The sequence below is a fragment of the Mobula birostris genome, chromosome 5 (genome assembly GCF_030028105.1).
Source record: "Mobula birostris isolate sMobBir1 chromosome 5, sMobBir1.hap1, whole genome shotgun sequence".
NCBI lineage: Eukaryota > Metazoa > Chordata > Chondrichthyes > Myliobatiformes > Myliobatidae > Mobula > Mobula birostris.
The window spans coordinates 83079718-83101060 of record NC_092374.1 but is presented as its reverse complement, the minus strand read 5'-3'; the positions used below and the strand labels follow the sequence as shown (position 1 = coordinate 83101060).

At 43.3% G+C, this 21343-nt stretch overlaps 1 protein-coding gene across 1 annotated transcript in view; it reads right to left on the bottom strand.

Moving 5' to 3' along the window:
* LOC140197807 (misshapen-like kinase 1) overlaps positions 1 to 21343 on the bottom strand; it is a 352270-nt gene that overhangs the window by 85747 nt on the left and 245180 nt on the right. The window contains exons 13-14 of the mRNA XM_072258270.1: positions 14055 to 14171; positions 2251 to 2448 (exon numbers count right to left, since the gene is read on the bottom strand). Coding sequence (XP_072114371.1) covers positions 2251 to 2448; positions 14055 to 14171 — 315 coding nt within the window. The remainder of the gene's footprint in view (positions 1 to 2250; positions 2449 to 14054; positions 14172 to 21343) is intronic.

The following is a 21343-nucleotide window of genomic DNA, read 5'->3' as shown; positions in this document are numbered from 1 at the left end:
GCCAAGACCCTACATCTAGGCAGTTGTGAAAAGGAAGGAATGAAATTAATAAACCAATTTGATGTTTTGTGCTGAGAAGATTGACTGTTTATTCATTTCCATAGATGCTGCCTGACCTGCTGAGTTGCTCCAGTATTTTGTGTTTTGCCTTGGATTTCAAGCATCTGTACATTTTCTCATATTTGATATGATTAATGTGTTGATTTGCAATCAGTGTCTATAATCTAACTCACCAAACCTTTAAACCTGCTTCAACATTACAGGGTCATTCCTGAGGACTGAATTCAGGAGCTCCACAAACTGTTCACCCAATCTACATTCGTGTTATTCCAATGCGGGGGATGCCACTGAATGTAGTACAGTAGATTGAAAGATTTGTAAAATAATTGCACCTTCACTTACAAATACCACTTTGGACCTGAATAATACAGACGGAAGTGGAAAGCATAGGTGTTGCATGTCCTGTGGCTGAATGGGAAAAGATTAAGTCGGTTTATTAATCTCATTCCTTCTTTGCCACAACTACCTAGATCAATGATTCTTCCATAAATAACAGACCCATCGATGAACGTTGATTTTAAAAAAGCTTTTTCTCTGATCTTTACATTTCACCAACCCTCTCAGAGTTCTCCTCTCGCAAATAACCTTTATTTCATCCAACTGAATTAAACAGTATTCAGTATGTGTTCTTTTTCCAAAATTCTGCAATTACTAGTCATATGTTTAAAATGGGAAATGTTAGTTGAAGAGGAGCAGAAACTACTTGCACAGGGAAGCGTAGGTTTAAAATTGTAGCAGTGCCATTCACAATTATGTCAGGAAAATTAATCCACCTTCACACAAAAAGTATTTGAAATCTGGATTAATGCCCGGAGAAAATACAACAGTGGCCAAGTTTATTGATACGAGGGGTGATTGATAAGTTCGTGGCCTAAGGTAGAAGGAGTCAATTTCAGAAAACCTAGCACATTTATTTTTCAACATAGTCCCCTCTACATGTACACACTTAGTCCAGCGATCATGGAGCATACGGATCCCTTCTTTGTAGAAGTGGTCCACAGCAGGGGTGATTGATAAATTCATGGCCTAAGGTAGAAAGAGATCAGTTAGACAGCTCTCGTTACATGCACATGCAGTTCAACTCTGAGTGAAAATGCAGAAAGTTTGAAGTTAATAACTCATCTCCTTCCACTTTATTCCTTAACTTATAAGCTGGACTAAGTGTGCAAGTGTAGCAAAAAATAAATGCGTCAGGTTTTCTAAAATTGACTCCTACCTTAGGCCATGAAGTTATCAATCACCCCTCGTAGATACTTCAGTAGAGGTAGGGTGGCTACCGAATCGTTTGATACCGATTACGAGAATGTGATAAGTGTGCATGCACATGCCTGATGATTCATTGTATGGTGAATTGAATGGGCTTCCTATGTGGGGATGGACCCCTCCTTTTGCGCAGGTCATCAAATTTGCATGATTTTGTCTTGGCACGCCCCGATTCGTGGCTATCATGACTCAGTAAAAACACTTAATTCTACTCCTTCACGTCATTCCTGTTCCATGCATACATAACAGATACCAAATGTAAGTGTTGGGATACTGAGCAGCGATCTGATGGGATAATTTAATTGAAAGTCAGAATGGGCCCGAATGGCTAAAGATGTTCCTCTGTACTTCAGCCACATCTCCCTGAAGATCAGCACCAAGATCTAAGAAAGGATGTGTTGACATTGGAGAGGGTTCAAAAAAAGTTTACGAAATTGATTCTGGAATTGAAAGGTTTACGAAATAAGGAGAGTTTGATGGCTTTGGGCCTCTACTCATTGGAGTTCAGAAGAACGAGGAGTGACCTAATCAAACGCTGAAAGACACCGATAAGAGTGGATGTGGGGAGGATGTTTTCTATGCTGGGGGAGCCTAAGACCAGAGGACACAGCCTCAGAAAAGAGGGATGTCCATTTCGAAAGGAGGTGAGGAGGAAATTCTTTAGTCAGAGAGTGGTGAATTTGCGGAATTCATTGCAACAGGCAGCAATGGAGGCAGAGTCACTGGGTATATTTATGGCCGAGATTGATAGATTCTTGATTAGTCAGTGCATGAAGGGTAGCAGGGAAAAGGTGGGATATTGGGGCTGAGAGGGAAAATGGATCAGCCATGATAAAATGGCGGAGCAGATTTGATGGCCAAAATGGCCTAGTTCTGCTCCTGTATCTTATGATCAAGACGCAGAACAGGAGTTTCCTGAGGATTTACCTCCTTTGCCCAGGCTGGTTTGTCAGAAGGATTCACATTTTTATTGTAGTAATACAGTTGTTTCTTTTCCTGAGGTGGCTGCTGCTGCTGCTTCTGTTGCTGCTGCTGCAGTGACATGAGGAAGGCGTGCTCCTGCTGCAGCTGCCGCTGAAGCCGTTCGGACTGCCGCTGCTCCTCCAGCTGCTTCCGCTTGTACTCCTGCAACCGTGACACAACGACGCCCATCAGAATGGCAGTGACTTACTTTGCAAAGCGCAACAGCTTAACTACAGTTAAAGCTAACCACCTCAGCCATGCCAACATAAAAGTACTTGCTTTAGTAGAGCAACTAATACCTACTTCCCCAACGTCAGCAACATCAAGGCTACTCTTGTCAGCATCACTAACAGCGTGCATAGCTCTTTGAGACCACGGGTTCCTAACCTTTTTTTAATGCCATGGATCTCTACCATTAACTGAAGGGTCCACAGACTCCAGGCCAAGAACCCCTGTTTCAGACTGATATGAGCTAAACCAATGGATGCAGAATTCCCAACAAAACCATTAAAAAAAAAAAGAGGGTGTGTGTGCTGTTGGCAAGGCGAGCATATACTGTATTGGCTTTCCACAGATGTCCTGAGATCATTGTGATGATACTTGTCTTATTCCACTGCAATCCACATATGACTCAAAAGAATATTGAGTGGGCGAGAACGTGGTAGATAGCACAAGCTGTGGAAAGATTTGGGGTCAGCCACTTAGGTTTAGAAAACAGTACTTTCTACATGGTGACAGATTGGGAATCATTGCTTTTCAGAGGGACCCAGATACACTTGTAAACAATGCTTTCATGCAGGTGCAGCACAACTAAAAGTATGCTGGCCATTACCACAAAGATTTTGAGTACAGGAGTACTTACTGAAATCACATCAAAGTTTTGATGATAGCACACTTGGAATATGATCTCACCATCTCAAAATAGAATATACTTGCCATAGAGGTGTGGCACTGAAGATTCACCAAACTGGCTCCTGGGGTAGCACGCTTGCTCTACACGGAGAGATTGAGTACACAAGACCAAAGTTTGTGGATGGTATGAAGATAGGTGGAGGGGCAGGTAGTTTTGAAGAAGCAGAGGGGCTACAGAAGGATGTAGATTAGGAGAAGGGGCAAAGAACTGGCAGATGGAATATGGTGTCAGCAAGTGTATAATCATGTACTTTGGTAGAAGAAATAAAAGGGTCGACTCCTTTCTAAAAGTTCAGAAATCTGAGGTGCAAAGGGACTAGGGAGTTCTCTTGCAGGATTTCAAAAAAGGTTAACTTGCAGGTCGAGTTGGTGGTAAGGAAGACAAATATGATGTTAGCTTTCATTTCAAGAGGACTAGAATATAAAAGTAAGGACGTAATGTTGAAGCTCTATAAAGCACTGGTGAGGCCTCAATTGGAGTACTGTGAGCAGTTTTGGGCCCCTTTTCTTAGAAATAATGTGCTAAAACTGGATAGAGTTCAAAGGAGGCTCATGAAAATTATTCCAGGATTGAATGGCCTGTCATACAAAGAATGTTTGATAGCTCTGGACCTGTATTTGCTGGAATTCTGAAGAATGAGGTGTGACCTCACTGAAACCTATTGAACGGTGAAAGGCCTTGATAGAGTGGATGTGAAGAGGGTGTTCCCTTTGGTAGGAAAGTCTAAGACCAGAGGACACAGCCTCAGAACAGAGGGGCATACTTTTGGAATGGAGATTAGGAGGAATTTCTTTAGCCAGAGAGTGGTGAATCTGTGAAATTAATCGCAACAGACAGCTGTATTTATGTATATTTAAGGCAGAGGTTGATAGATTCCTGACTGGTCAGGGCTTGAACGGACACAGGGAGAAAGCAGGAGATCGGGGCTGAGAGGCAAAATGGATCAGCCATGCTGGAATAGCAGAGCAGACTCGATGTGCCAAATAGCCTAATTCTATTCCTATATCTTATTGTCTCATATTTGCTTAAATTTAGAAGAATAAGCGGCAATCTCATTGGAACTGACAAAATTTGTGTATGACTCAACATGATGGGAGCTTTCTAAAACTGGGAGTCATGGTCTCAGAATAGGGTGTGGATTACTTTGGACTGAGATGAAGAGTGATGAATACCTGGAATTCTCCACCACAGAAGATGCTGGAGATCATAAAAATGCTGCATAAGTGTTTCTGGACTTCAAAGGAAGAGAGCGAAATAGGTACAGATGCAGAAAATTGAGCTGGGATCAAAGGCAAGTCACAAGCTTGTTGGATACTATAAAAAGCCTGAAGGACAAAGCAGCCTATTATTGCTCCAATATTACAGAATTTCTGATCGTTTTAACAGAACTGTGTTAGGTCGTTAGAAATCAAACCTATTGGGATCACAAATGGACCATGCAAAAGCAGGCAACACAAAGGGGGCAGATTCCTTTATACCAGAATTTTAAGTCCTGATTTATTTTTCAAATTATCAGACAACTGACTTGAACACGTTCTTTGGGTTACTGCTTCAGTGGCACAACCATTATTGCTACATTCAAGAAAAAATTTATCATCGTAAACTCTGGGGTCTCATCTGAGGATTAGAACATTATTTAAACAGGGAGCTTTGGTATGGGAGAAAAGTTTTCAAAGCAATGCCTTTAAATGGAAAATCCTAGAAAAGGTAGTGCATCATGGATAAAACCTTTCCAACCATTAAGCACATCTACCTAAAAGCTCTCATAAGAAAGCAGCATCTATCAGAGAACCCCACCACGCAGAACATGCTCTCTTCACACTGCTGCCATCGGGAAGAACGTTCAAGAGCCTCAGAACTCGTGCCACTAGAATAGTTACCACCCCTCAACCATCAGGCTCTTGACTGAAAGGGGATAACTACACTCACTTGCTCCATCATTGAGATGTTCCTACAACCAATGATCTCACCTTAAGAACTCTATCTCATGTTCTCTTTATTTATTGCTATTTATTTATATTTGCATTTGCACAGTTTGTTATCTTCTGCACTCTGGTTGATCTTTCATTGATCCTGTTATAGTTACTATTCTATAGATTTGCTGAGTATGCCTGCAGGAAAGTGAATCTCAGGGTTGTATATGGTGACACAGATGCACTTTGATAATAAAATTTACTTTGAACTTTAAAACCAACAGCCCAATGTCATTGGACTAATTTTGATCCAGAGCAGCAAAAGCAGTCTCCCACAATGCTGTAGCATTCTCTTTTCATTCATCACATTTTACAAGGTAAACATCTGTTCCTTCTCCACATGCACACTTCCTAAGCTGAGAGGGTGGCCTGTCTGCTTCTGTGCCTCTGTCAGTTTCATTCTATAAATAACATTTCACACAGCAGTACAGCAACCCGGGGATTCACATGCTCTGATTTATGTTGCCTGCCTGCAAAGAAATAGCTGACTTGAGGCTTTCAGTTACCACCGTGTCAAAGACTGGGCACTTAACATAAGGAGAAACAAATGGAGGGCTTTGGTACCCTAGATTCCACAGGATCAGGGATGGAGAATTTGCTCTTGTGTTTAGTGTTGTACTGGATTGATTGAAAGTGGGGAAAGCAAACAGAACTTCAAATAGAGTTGGATGCAGTATAAAGAGGGGGCAAATTTTTAGCATTCCAGGAATAGAACCATTTGGATATACCTTCAATAGAGCCAGCTGGTATGATTCCATAACCAGCACAGTAGTATAGTGGTTAGCACAACGCTTTACAGTACAGCCGACCCGGGTTTAATTCCAGCCGCTGTCTGTAAGGAGTTTGTATGTTCTCCCCACGACTGCGTGGGTTTCCTTCGAGTGCTCCAGTTTCCTCCCACAGTCCCAAGATGTACTGGCTGGTAGGTTAATTGGTCATTGTAAACTGTCCCATGAATAGGCTCGAATTAAACTGGGGGATTGCTGGGCGGCATGGCTCCAAGTGTCAGAAAGGCCAATTCTGCATGGTATCTCCATAAATAAATAATACTATTTGTGCACAAAGATGGGAAGGGAGCATATATAAGCAAACAGGCAAGATGGGTTATAATTGGACTGGAATAGAGGGAGAGAATTTCATGCAATTCAAACTAATTTGAAGCACAAGAAATCTACTAATGGCATTGTATCCAGCACTCTAATCATTCATTTTATTTTTAAACAACAGTGGCTGCAGCATATGCCAGCTCCATAATGCACTACTTGGGGTTACTATTCCAACCAGATCCCTAAATCTTCATCATAGAAGTCAAAGACAACAGATTCTTCTCCAAATCGTGCACCTTCCTGAATTGGAAATATATCTACATCTCTAATGTAGAAGTTCAGTTAGTTAGTTACTGCCTGTTACACTGTTGGCGTTTAGGGCAGCAATAAAGGTCCTCCATCTCTGTCCGTCCTTGGCCATCTTTTCTATTGTGCCCCAGGTGTGGTTCAGGGTCCACATTTCTGCCTCTATGGTATGGCGCCAAGTTTTCTTTGGTCTCCCGCACCTTCTCTGTCCTTCAGGGGTCCGATGATGTGCTGACTCAATGAATTAGTTGGCCTTTCTTCTCATCACAAGCCTAATCCATCTCTGTTTCCTCATGATGCTTGTGACCATGTCCTCTTGGGCATGGTTGGAAGTCTTTCTTGGCCAGAAAATATGGTGGATCTTCCATAGGCTCCTGGTGTGGAGTGATGACAGGTTGGCAAGGTTGCTCTTTGTCATGTGCCAATATTCTGACCCGTACAAGATTGTGGGCAGCTCTGGCACAGCTTCACCTTGGTATGGGTACTGTTCTTGGTTGATTCCCATATGTTGCTCACTGAACTGAAGACACGTTTAGCTTTGGTGATTCTGCACTGAATGCCGTCCTTGGTCCCTCCATCCTATCGAATGATGCTGTCCAGGTAGGTGAATCTGCTGGTGCTGGGTATGCAGAAGTGGTAACTTTAATCTGAATTGGTGCCAGCAGTCCTCCATTAAACAGCACAATGGGCCGCAATATCATTCACCTCCTTACTACACAAAAATAGCTGCTTTTTCCCCCTACGCAAAAGAAACCTCTGTCTATATGAGTCCTGCTGAAGAGTCTCAGCCCAAAACGTCCACTGCACTTTTTTCCCCATAGATACTGCCTGGCCTGCTGAGTTCCTCCAGCATTTGCTGTGTGTTGCTCTATAAATACTTACATATACTTCTTTGTTGTAATAGAACATCCTCAGGCACTTTATGGGAGTGTAATTAAAACAGCCACATAAGGGGATATTGGCGTGAATCGCTGAGAGTCCGGTCAAGGGATTGGGTTTACTGAAGGAGAGGGAGAGAGCAGAGTGGAGATGTCCAGAGGAGGAAAAACCCAAGATTAGGATTAAGCAGATTAAGGTAAAGGTGCCAATGAAAAGCCAGAAATGGAAGGGACTGTGAGATCTGGGTGGATGTGGAGCAATTGAGAGGGAGAGGGGGGAGAGAGAGGGAGTGGAGAGCCGGGGTGGAGGGGGGAGAGAAGACAGAATTTACTTTTTACTCGAGGTCAGCTATTGGAGCCTTCAAGTGGCTGATTCAAAAGGTAACTAAGTGCCTGGGTGAAAATAAACTGAGGTATGGGGAGGGAGGCCCAGTGGTAAGAAAAGATACAAGGTCAGAAACTGGGCTGTAGGACAATGAGGGTGCCAGCAGTTCAGCAAATGGGGGCAATGGAGTAAGAATCAGTAGTAGCCAACTCAGAGGGACCCCGAACAGAAGGACATTTTACAGAACTGTTCAAAGCATGTTGAGGCACTATGAAATGTACTGACGGCACTCAGCCCACACTCTAACTGTTCAATTCCTTAACTATAGGGGCCACAACATATGCCACTTAAATATGCACCATTGCTTACTCTTGCAACAGCATCTCCTACATCTCCATCACTGAGGTCAAAGAAAAGAGTCCTGGTTTGGAAATATATCACCATGCTTTCATTTTGGCTGGGTCTAAATCCTGGAACTTTCTACCCAAAGGTACCAGTACCAGAAAATTTGGAGTGATTAAAGGTAACCACTTAATACCATTGTTTGCCAGAAAGAACTCAGCCTCAAATCAGTGAATTCAAATGAATCAAGGACAGTGGAAGCAGCCAGACCAATTGCCTTTGTTCTTGCCAGGAAGTCGAAGGAGATGGAGGCTGCCATTTGGCGAAGCAACTCTGCGCCCTCCATTTTGTGAACTGAAGTGCTCGGCTTGATTAATATTTTAAAGTAGACACAATGCTCCAGGAAATCCATTGGACTAGAGATCATTTCAAAACAAGAAGTTATTTGTGAGCAACACACATCAAAGTTGCTGGTGAACGCAGCAGGCCAGGCAGCATCTCTAGGAAGCGGTGCAGTCGATGTTTCAGGCCGAGACCCTTCGTCAGGACGTCCTGACGAAGGGTCTCGGCCTGAAACGTCGACTGCACCGCTTCCTAGAGATGCTGCCTGGCCTGCTGCGTTCACCAGCAACTTTGATGTGTGTTGCTTGAATTTCCAGCATCTGCAGAATTCCTGTTGTTTTAGTTATTTGTAAGGTATTCTTTGCTTGGACATAACATGCAGGTTTGTGAATGTTGGGGTCCGTGTCTGCCCTGAGTGATTTGAGCTGACTACTGATTGAGAACAAAGAGCCATATGTTACCAGTTGTCACTTGGAAGAAGGGCAATAAATGTATGCTGGCTTGGATGAGAGCCAATAAACAATTGTAAGGTTCAATCAGATGACCCACAGCCAATAACACTGAAATGCAACATTTGAATTGGTAAGGAATGAATATAAAAACAGACACTGTGGGTGTGCTGGAGAGTGAATTGTGACTATAAGGAACGCCTGGCCAGCGCAGACTCCTCTGCCTAGGTATTAACTTTTCTATTCTTTGACTATTCAGAAGAGTCAGGGAAACCTACCGGGTGTGCACACTGGTACTTTGTGTATGAAATCATGTACTTGTTAGTTTAGACAATAAAGGTGCTTGTTGGTAATTACAGATTCTCTCTGCGCCTCTCTGATCAGTGTTACAAGAGGTGATCCTTATAACACTGTCTTAAGGACAATTAGGGATGAATATCAGACTTGCTGGCAATGCTCATATACTAAATAAGAATTTTTAAAAATTGGAAGGTGCAAATTGGAAAACAGACAAGCTTCTATTTGAAAGCCAAGTAAGAGAAGTAGCAAGCCAATACCAACACATCTAGGATAACTTACCACTGAAATACCAGGCTGGGGACTCAATAGATATCATACACAAAAGATAGTATGTTACAATTAATAAACTTGATGCACATCATTTGACGCACAATGCTCACTTCTGATAGGGCAATAATTGCCAGGATATCAAATTTCATCAACCAGATGAAATAATTGCACTCCTCCCCACCCCGGGTTTGATAGATTATGAATAGTAGCGAATTAAATATTAGTTTCACATGAAAGGATGAAAATGGTGATAAAAGTTTAGAAAAAAATGAAATTTGTAAGCATTTTTATTCCATACATACTCTCAGATGATTTAACAATTAAACTAACATGAGATCAACAACATTCCATCTGTGCTTCAGTCGTTTACTTTGTCGGTTATTTTGGTGGTTTATTCAGTCTGGTTATTACCAATCACTTCTACCCAGCTCAGCTGTGTTGTGGTTTAAAGGCAAAGTGAATCTAGTACATAGAGGAAAAAGCAAGTAAATCAAAATATTGAGGACAGGAGATTTGAGGTTATGTTGAAGTTGTATAAGACATTGGTGAAGCCTAATTTGGAGATTGAGTGCAGTTTTGGTCATCTACCTAAGGAAAAATATTAATAAGGTTGAAAGAGTACAGAGAAAATTTACAAGGATGTTGCTAGAACTGAAAGATCTGAGTTAAAAGGAAAGATTGAGTAGTTTAAGACTTTATTCCTTGGAACGGAGACAATTGAGAGGAGGTTTGATAGAGGTATACAAAACTATGGGTAAAAGCAAGCAGGCTTTTTCCACTGCGATTGGGGGAACATGAGGGAAAACTTTTTCATTCAGAGTGTGGTGAGAGTGTGGAATGAGTTGCCAGCACAAGTGATGCATGCCAGCTTGATTTTGACGTTGAAGAGAAGTTTGGCTAGGTACATGCAAGGTAGGAGTATGGAGGGCTGTGGTCCTAGTGCAGATTAATGGGAGTAGGCAGTTTAAATGGACAGGGTGGGCCAAAGGGTGTACTATACTTATCTATGACTCTAGCAGAGAATTGGATTAGCAGCAGAGGATTAATCACAATATTCTAGCTCTCCAATGCATTCCATTTTTGTGGCTCAGAATTCATGGAACAGAACCATCGTACCACTCAGCAAACTTGCTGACAAGTGTAGGATGAGGTTTAATTGGCCAGTGGGGTAGAGCTCTTTGCTGAAATCTTAAAACAGGACTTTTTGAACATAAGTATTAGTTTTGAATCTTTTAATTCATCATCTTCGATTTTGAACAGACTTATAAAGTTCAGTTGGGTCCAGTTATCTTACTTAGACAAAGTTACCACAGTCAGCACACAATATATCCTCGATAAAACATTCCCAAGAAAAGTTCGTAATGCTTAAAAGTTTTGAGGGGTGGGGTTGGGTGGGAAGAGAGAAATCAAGTTCATGGCAAAACCACATGCACTGGCAGAACTCCAGAATGAGTATAGATCAAAAATCTGGCACATGCTTGATCTAAATTCAGTCTAGAGCTAGAGTGAATCCAATTCCCCTTCGGGGCAGCTTAAATGATCTGTTTGCAGATAATGCTTCCTTTTTCCTATGCCTGCATTAGCCACCCATCTCTTTGCTTGAGAAATGACCAGTGAGCAACCCGCTCACAGGTGTCTGTCAAAGCCCAGATTGACTGCCTTCTTCATTAAGGCAAATCTTCTTGAATCCTATGAACAATTCAAATCTAGAGTTTTGTGGTGGAACCATGCTTCAAGTAGGATATAGCCCAGAAAACTAAAGTTGCCAACTCCACGGCTGCCACTAAGGGGCCAAATATCAACTTCAGATTCACTCCGCATTACGTTTGTCCTATTTGCACTCCATGCCTTAATGCAAATTGGTTGCTGATTGGGATTTAGACTGAACCGAAAGAAAAGCACTAGTTACTAGGACAATCTGCAAAAGGATACACACATACATGGGTGCGCTTGTGCGCGCACACACTCTCACACACACACACACACACACACACAGACACACACACAGGATAAGACGTTGAAGGATTGGTCTTGTAGTGAGATGCAAATGGATTGAAGGGGTCATTCAATATGTTTTACAAGAGTACGTAGAGTAATCCTGGGGTGGGCAGAGCAGAAATGGGAAGGGATGGGGGTGGGTGGGGGGAAACAATGTCCAAACCTGTGTACCTTGCCAGTTAGCATGTCGACATAAGGACCTAACGATAAAAAAATAAAAAAAAAATCATTCTTACACACACACGCAAAAGAGGACATAACGATCCCACAGATACCAATTTTTTTTGCTACGGTGATTGCATTAGGGATCTCATTTCAGGGTTCTGGAAGACAAGTAATCACTATATCCCTTGGCATCTCAATCTGCAAATACTATCCCACCTAAGCCAAAAAGGCTATTGGTAACAACGTCCCAGTGTTGTGCTTTCTCCCCTATGAATTTTAAAATAAAGACTCAAATCTAAGCCTTATGCCAATGTGTATCTAAAGATACATATTTTACTTGGTCATTTATGATACAATTCCAACAGCTAAAAATCCCACTCTCACCTCAAATTCTGGACAAAGTACTCTGACTACTGGAACTATACTTTTCATGAGGGGTTTGAGGACAGGGGAAGAGTGGATGTTCATGGGGTATATAGAGAGAGAGGGGGGTGGGTTAGGGAGGAGTCAAAGGAAAACACCCTGGTTACTCCTGTGAAAATGTTGCATGACCCCTATAAGGGAGAGGAGCAGACACTTTGGGAATGATATGAAAGGGATGAGGATTTACGGCCTGCACCATTTACCAGAAGCAGAGCCTGTTCTTGCAGTAGCTGCTGCTGAAGAATCTCTAACTGCCTCTGCTCCTCCTCTAATTGGTGCCTTATGTACTCCTAGGAACAGAGAATGCAAAATGATTCACGGAAACAGAAAAAGAAAGGTAACAATCAAGAAAAAAATACCCTTGTCCACGGATACAAATTAAACCTGCTTAAGTACAACTTGGGGAGGGAAAAAAAACACACTGCAGTTTCACTTCAAGTTATACTACCAAATATCATTGTTTCAAAGGAAAATCATGTCCCTGAAAACTTGAAGTATTTGATACCAAGGATACCAAAATGAGTATGGTCACAGCGAGACCTGAGTGATGGAAACGGGACAAATATACGCAGAAGCTGAATTAAGGCAAACTGTGAATGTTTCAAATCTAGAACTTGAAGGCTGGGGCTTGAGCATTTTCTTGCTGCTGTCAGGGCAAACTTCATTTTGCATCTAACAGGCTGAAAGACAAGTGAATGTACTGTCAAACAGAGGCGGTCTCCATCTCCCTACCTAGCACTTACCCACCCCTTAAAACAAGGAGGCAGGTAATTTCTCACCAAGGGTTTTATTACATCGTTATGGTAGGTTAACACCTTCAAGAGGATCTCAACCTTGCTGTTGGGTTTGAAGGCTTGTGTGCCTCAGTGACCGAGAGCACTATTTGGCTGGAGTCAGAGCCTTTTGCTTTGGCTCTTGGTAAGGTCATTCATATCAAACACGTCAAAAGGGCAGAGGCCAGACTAAGTAGTCCACTTATCAACCGGATTCGGCATGGTGGGGGGGGCGGTGCTCAGGGCTAACAATCCCTGACTGGTAAAACAAAACTGTTACGGAAATAGCAACGAAGATTCCTTCTACATCAGAGTGCAATAGTATTCCTGAGTCTCCACCCGGGACTTGAATGACTGTCAATAGTGAAAATCGAGAGGAAGCTACTGATATGATGAAGGAAGGCCTCAACACCAACAGGGGTGGAGGATCTTCATGCTGCCGTAAACACCAGCAGCATAGTGGACAGCAAGCAAGTAGATTAACAAGCTGTCTAATATTGGTTTTATAATTTATATTTGCTCATTAGTCTCAGTGTATATAATTCAACTTACAGTGGCAGCTCATAAGAAAGATTAGTTGGTACAGAGTGAAGAAAAATTCCCCTTTTCTTTTAGGTCAAACAATCTCCAGCAAAAAATCTGTTGTTTGTTGGATCCTTGAAGCTTCCAAGCATATACTTCAAATGCTGATTAAACAAGGTTTCTTGTAATATGTGAAGAACTGTTTGTCAGAATGTGCCGAGAATCATGTGGTAAACGAATTGGTGGGCGAAGAACAGTTTGCATTGTGAGACCCCAAACAAATGTTGCAAATGAGGGAGTGTGCGCTATTGTACAGGGGACATGGGGTTAGATTTTGCTGCCTTCTTGCCTGCGACGGCATCAGTTCCTGCTACCTCATGGTCCCATGGGTATCAGTATTCTTCATTCTAAGATGAGCCAATGAGAAACAGCAGTCTATTGTATGAAGAAAAGCCTTTGTGGGTTCTGAATCACTCCTCACCCTACATTCACAAATGTATTTTTGCATAAAAACACTTAACAAAGAGGGCAGATTCTGGTTGAATTGCTGCATTTGTCAACCAGGGACATCATAGTTAACTTGGTGCTTTGACATTGCCTCAGGCAGAGTCAGAAAAGGCCAGGAACTGAATATGGACCTTCAGACCAAAAATACTTTGAAGACGATAAAGTCCAAATGCAAACGTTACATAAAATGATAACTGGTTAAAGATTAATTACGTTGCTGCAAGTGGGGAGTATACCTGTTCTCTCTCAGCTTGTCTCCTCTCCTCTTCCCTTCGAAGCTGCTGCATCTCATCTAACTGCCGCTGATGCTCTTTTTCCTGCTGCTTGCGGAGTTCCCGTTCTCTGCGTTGTTGCTGAAAGTTAGAGATTTAATCTTTAGCTCAGTGCGCGTGTTACAAATTAAAGGACTGCATCTGCACCTTAGATTCGCAAGGAAACGCAGAAGGTCGTAGACACAGCCCAGCACATCATGGGAAGCAACCTCCCTGCCCATGGACTCTGTTATCCTTCTGGTAAAGGAGACAGCATAATCAAATACCCCACCCACTCAGAACATTCTCTTGTCTCCCCCCCTCCAACCCAAATCAGGTAAAAGCCTGAAAGCACATACCACCTGGCTCAAGGACTGTCCTGCTGTTGCAATCCCTTAGTACAATTGTGAGGCATCTTGACCTCACAATCTAACTCGTTATGACCCTGCACCTTATTGTCTTCCTGCTCTGCACTTTCTCTGTAACCGTAACGCTTTATTCTGCATTCTGTTATTCTTTAATTTTTTACTACCTCAATGCACTGAGTACTGAAGAAGGGTCTCAGTCTGAAATGTCAACTGTACCTCTTCCTAGAGATGTTGCCTGGCCTGCTGCGTTCACCAGCAACTTTGATGCATGTTGCTCAACCACATGAGCTACATATTTTCTGAATTGTTTCCAACCACTACTGAGGCTAATTTTCTTCCTAATTTTTAATGCTCTTCCAAGACTGAATAGTATTAGTGGGAATGCTTTAGTGTAGCTTCCTATGAAAGTAGCCCTGATGTAACATCAACTGCATCTGCATCCACCAAATATCATCCATGAACCTTTTGTAATATTTGGTTCAGCACTAATAAAACACCAACTTTCATAAAAATAAAGATTGAAAGGGCAAACACAGGCCAGGAGTAAAGATAACGCTTCTGGTCTTCTTTCATGGTATCTTTTATCTTCACACAAGAGGGCAGATGTGGCCCAACCATGTTCCCCTCCACCACCACCTCCTCCGTCTGGTGGAACTGCTCCTCATCCTCAACAACTCCTCCTTCGGCTCCTCCCACTTTCTCCAAACTCAAGATGTAGCCATGCACCGGTATGGGCCCCAGCTATGCTTGCCTCTTCACTGGCTAGGTTGGACAGTCCATATCCCAAGCCTTCCTTGGTAATGATCCCAAATTCTTTCTGCACTACATTGATGACTACATTGGTGCTGCTTCATGCACTCATGCTGAGCCTGTAAATTTCATCAACTTTGCCTCCAACTTCCAACCTGCCCTTAAATTCACTTGGTTCATTTCTGACACATCTCCCCTTTCTTGATCTCTCTGTCTTCATCTCTGGATACTGACCGCCTACTGACACCTTTTAGAAACCCGTCGACTCTCACAGCTATCTTGACTATACCTCTTCCCACTCTGTCTCCTGTAAAGAAAAAATGCTATTCCCTTTTCTCAGTTCCTTAATCTCCACCACATCTGTACCCAGGATGAGGCTTTCCTTTCCAAGACATCAGAGGTGTCCTCCTCCTTCAAATAACAGAGTTTCCCTTCATCACCCATATCTCCTTCACTTTCCAGTCATCCATGCTCACCTCATCTTCCTGCTGCCTTAACAGGGATAGAGCTCCTCTTGTCCTCACCAATCAACCCATGCGCTCTCGCCACCAACACATCTTTCTCCGCAATTTCCACCATCTTCAGCAGGATTCTACCAACAAACACATCCTCACATCTCTCACCCCCACACTCTCTGGGGATCGTTCCCACTGTGGTTTTGTCGTTCATTCATCCCTCCCCACTAATTTCCCTCACATTACGCACCACAGCAAGCAGCAGAAATGCTGCAGCTGCCCATTCACTTCAAGCCTGGAGATCGGTGTGTCATGGGAGATGGAAGATCTAAGGCTGTGTGTTCAGAGACCTGAGATCTTTGGGCGCAGAGCTCGGAAAAAGCGACAGAAGACTTTTAACATAATAAACCAGCGAGTTGTTTGTTATGTCTCCCCTCTCGCTATGAAACGGAGACACCCCCTTCCTCCCTTATTGGGGGTGGGGGGAGAGAGAGGGGAGAGAGAGGGGAGAGAGAGGGGAGAGAGAGGGGAGAGAGAGGGGAGAGAGAGGGGAGAGAGAGGGGAGAGAGAGGGGAGAGAGAGGGGAGAGAGAGGGGAGAGAGAGGGGAGAGAGAGGGGAGAGAGAGGGGAGAGAGAGGGTGCGCGCCTGTGGTATGTCAAATTACTGAGTGAACGAGTAGTTTTAAGGGTACTGCAAGTCTGTGTCTTTGCTTACGCTTCAGTGCTCGGTGATGGGTGCCGATGCTCTTTTTTTTTGCCGGTGGGGAGAGGGTGGATCATTGCTTTGCTGCTGCTTATGCGTGGGAGGGAGGGGAGTTGGGGGGGACTCTGGGGTTCTAACATTTAATTGTCATTCATTCTTTGGGGGCACTCCTCTGTTTTAAACATAGAAACATAGAAAATAGGTGCAGGAGTAGGCCATTCGGCCCTTCGAGCCTGCACCGCCATTTATTATGATCATGGCTGATCATCCAACTCAGAACACCGCCCCAGCCTTCCCTCCATACCCCCTGACCCCCATAGCCTCAAGGGCCATATCTAACTCCCTCTTAAATATAGCCAATGAACTGGCCTCAACTGCTTCCTGTGGCAGAGAATTCCACAGATTCACCACTCTCTGTGTGAAGAAGTTTTTTCTAATCTCCGTCCTAAAAGGCTTCCCCTCTATCCTCAAACTGTGACCCCTCGTTCTGGACTTCCCCAACATCGGGAACAATCTTCCTGCATCTAGCCTGTCCAATCCTTTTAGGATCTTATACGTTTCAATCAGATCCCCCCTCAATCTACTAAATTCGAACGAGTACAAGCCCAGTTCATCCATTCTTTCTTCATATGAAAGTCCTGCCATCCCAGGAATCAATCTGGTGAACCTTCTCTGTACTCCCTCTATGGCAAGGATGTCTTTCCTCAGATTAGGGGACCAAAACTGCACACAATACTCCAGGTGCGGTCTCACCAAGGCCTTGTACAACTGCAGTAGTACCTCCCTGCTCCTGTACTCAAATCCTCTCGCTATAAATGCCAGCATACCATTCGCCTTTTTCACCACCTGCTGTACCTGCATGCTCATTTTCAATGACTGGTGTATAATGACACCCAGGTCACGTTGCACCTCCCCTTTTCCTAATCGGCCACCATTCAGATAATAATCTGTTTTCCTATTTTTGCCACCAAAGTGGATAACTTCACATTTATCCACATTAAATTGCATCTGCCATGAATTTGCCCACTCACTTAACCTATCCAAGTCACCCTGCATCCTCTTAGCATCCTCCTCACAGTTAACACTGCCACCCAGCTTCGTGTCATCCGCAAACTTGGAGATGCTGCATTTAATTCCCTCATCCAAGTCATTAATATATATTGTAAACAACTGGGGTCCCAGCACTGAGCCTTGCGGTACCCCACTAGTCACCGCCTGCCATTCTGAAAAGGTCCCGTTTATTCCCACTCTTTGCTTCCTGTCTGCTAACCAACTCTCCACCCACACCAATACCTTACCCCCAATACCGTGTGCTTTAAGTTTGCACACTAATCTCCTGTGTGGGACCTTGTCAAAAGCCTTCTGAAAATCCAAATATACCACATCCACTGGTTCTCCCCTATCCACTCTACTAGTTACATCCTCAAAAAATTCTATGAGATTCGTCAGACATGATCTTCCTTTCACAAATCCATGCTGACTTTGTCCGATCATTTCACCACTTTCCAAATGTGCTGTTATCACGTTTTCGTGCATGGTTGAGAAGAAAAAGCATTTCAGGATATATATTGTATACTTTTCTCTGACATTAAACATATCTTTGAAACTTCAAAGAGAAGAGAGAACAGAGAGCCCAATTACAGAACGTCACATTGAATGATACTTGTGTCATCCAAGGATACTGGAGTGGCTTTCAACGTGACTTTCTCTGATTGTACGCTCTGTAGTCTGTATCGTGAAGCACTTCAGCTCAGCCTGGCTGCTAAGACATTATAGGAGAAAAGTTCAGTTCAAAAGTATTACATACAGTTCTGGTCACCCCACTATAGGAAAGACGTTGAGGCTTTGAAGAGGGTGCAGAAGAGGTTTACCTGGATGCTGCCTGGTTTAGACAGCATGTACTATCATGAGAGGCTGGATAAATTTGGGTTGTTTCCTCTGGAGCAGCAGTGGCTGAGGGGAGATCTGATAGAGGTTTATAAGATTATCAGAGGCATAGATAGAGTGGACAGAGAGTATCCGTTTCCCAGGGTTGATAATGTCTAATACCAAGGGCACGCAATGAAGGTGAGAGGGGGTAGGTTCAAAGGGGATATGAGGGATTGAGTTTTTTTTTACTCAGAAAGTTGTGAATACCTGGAATGCACTGCTTGGTATGCTGATAGAGGCAAATACATTAGAGGCTTTTAAGAAAGATGTTTGGATAGGCACATGGTTATAAGGAAGATGGAGGGATATGGCCATGATAGAAGGAATATGTGTTTGAGTGTTTTTGATTTGCTTTTTAGCTGGTTCAGCACAACATTGTGGGCTGAATACCTGGTCCTATGCTGTACTCTTTTATGTTAAGGTAGTCTAAGCAGTGTAGAGCTGTGAGGTCCATTCCCAGTAACTAAGTAGTCTTATGAACTGAAAAACTTGGGCTTTAGCATTCTTAGAGATATAGAAGAGTTAAGAAAATAATTATATTGCCACTGTAAATATTTTAAATAGATCTTGAGGGGTGAGAGAAGGCCCAAGCGTTTATTTCTATGCTACAAATTCAGTGCAATTCTTTGCAAGATTCAAACTAATAAAATACCAAAATATGGGAGTGGATATGGCATGGAACAAACTTCCAGAGATGGCAAACATTACGGAAAAGACAACTGGAATTTGGGGTTGGGAATTGAAGGATCTTTCTGAATGGGTGAATTAAAGTGGACAATACAGCCTTGTCCTTGTGACTGATTATGTGCAAGGCCAAGCAGATGGAGTTGAACCTTTCATTGTAAAAATGAATCTGAAAACTAATTGAAAATTGCCCGAGCAGAAAGTAAAGCAATGTGCAATTATCAACTCAGATTCATGGATTGTTTTGAAATCCTCATGCAAGCTACAATACAATTGTTCACTTTGTATGTGGTGATCACAAAGCACATAAGATATTTCTCTAATATTTACAACTGTGCTTTGGGCACATTAAGAATCCCTCTTGTGCCGTCCACTTTCAAAAATCTTCAGCAATAAACAAACAAGAAAAAGAGGCTCGGGGTAACAAGATGCATCAGAGATTTAGTCCTTAACATCCAGGTTCACTATTAGAAGTAGGAAGTCTTGTATGAAATACAGCACAGTACACATTAATGATAATGAGGATCGGGATGACAAATTGTGACTGAAAGGCAATTTGAAATGCAGTGTCAAACTGTGACCTTAATAAAAAAGCCAATGCTGCTTTTGAAGGATTGATAAATCCTCAGCAATATAGATATAATGTCCGATAACATCTCAGGGAATTCCAAATTGTGTGAAAATGGATCGCTTCTCTAGTTCTGGCACACACAAAATGCTGGAGGAACCCAGCTGGTCAGGAAGCATCTATAGAGAGGAATAGAGTAATTTCTCCCCCTTCCTCCTCCTCTCTTTTTCCATTCACCCATCTACTTACTTACTGCCTGTTACACCACTGGCAGCAACGAAGGTCCACTAGCTATGTTCAGGGTTTCTTTCATCTCAGTTTTCACTACTGTCAGTCAAACAAGTGGAGATTCAGGAATACAACTGCATTCAGATGTAAAAGGATTCTTCAATGGTATTTCTGTAACAATTTTGTTTTACCAGTCAAGGTTGTTAGCCCTGAGCTGAACCCCTGAACATGGAGGACCGGTGGCCCACTCTAAGTCTGGCTTGTACAGTTTGACCTGTTTGGCATGGGTGACCCTACCAAGAGCCAAGGCATAAAGCCCTGACTCCAGCCAACGTCGCTCTCTGGGTCATTAAAGCACGCAAGCTCCAAACCACAACAAAGTTGTGGTCCTCCTGGAGGATTCCCCATCTGGTTCCCCCCTCACCTCTTCTCTCCTCACACACCCATCACTTCCCTCTGACCACACCCCCCAGCCCTTTCTTTCCTTTTCTCTCTTGGTCCACTCTCCTCTGCTATCAGATTCCTTCTTCAGCCCTTTTTTTTAAACTATTTATCACCTCCAAGCTACACCTTCCCCCCCACCGCACCAATGTATCTTCCCCTTCACCAGGTTCAGCTATCACCTGCCAGCTTGTGCTCCTTCTCCACTTCCCAAACCTTATTCCCCCTTCAATTCCAGTCCCGAAGAAGGGTCTCAGTTCGAAACACCAACAGTTTATTCCTCTCCTGACCTGCTGAGTTCCTCCATCATTTTGTGTGTGTTGTAACTCTGGATTTCCAGCATCTGCATAACCTCTTTGGGTTTTTGATTTTCTCGATCTGCCACTCAGCTTTAGTGGCCAGCACTTGTAAGCTCCTCACAGCTTTGCTGCAACGTTCTGCCCTGTGGCCTCAGAAATGGAATAAATAGGCAACTGCAACACTTCCGCCTCAATTTCTCAGGAAGTTCGCTCTCTCTCTCGATAGGAGGCAGGAGAGTCTGCTGGTTCTCGAATCGGGTGGGATGAAAGGGCGTTGCCTCTGACTTGGACTGTAACATCGAAACAATGATCTGTTTGTCTTCTCTCTTGTGTGGAAAGAGTGACAGCTCTCTCTGGAGTGGGGGGGAGAGCAAGACAGCAAGGGTGGGGAAGATGGGGAGAGAGCGCGAGGGGGCGGGCAAGAGTGGGAGAGAGCGCGAGGGGGTGAGATTGAGAGAGAAACACAACTGTGGCATGTTGAACTGTTGGGTGAACAATAATTTTTGTTGGACTGCAGATTATGGTCTCTCTTTTGGGGCTTTCTAGGTGGGTGGTGGACAGTGATGCTTCCTGCTTCAACAAATGGTAGAGGGGTAGGGTTGATATTTTGCTGCAGCTTGTGTGTGGGAGGGGGTGAGGGGGCTTTGGGGTTCTAAAGTTTTTCTGCAATTTATTTTTTGGGGTTTTGTTCTGTTTCGTGGATGTTTGTGAAGAGTAAGAATTTCAGGTTGTATACTATGTACATTACCTGATATTAAATGGAAGCACTGAACTATTGAACATGGCATGGCTACCAACACTGATTTATTGCCAACTATTCGGAAGCAAACGAGACTGAAAAGCCGGAAA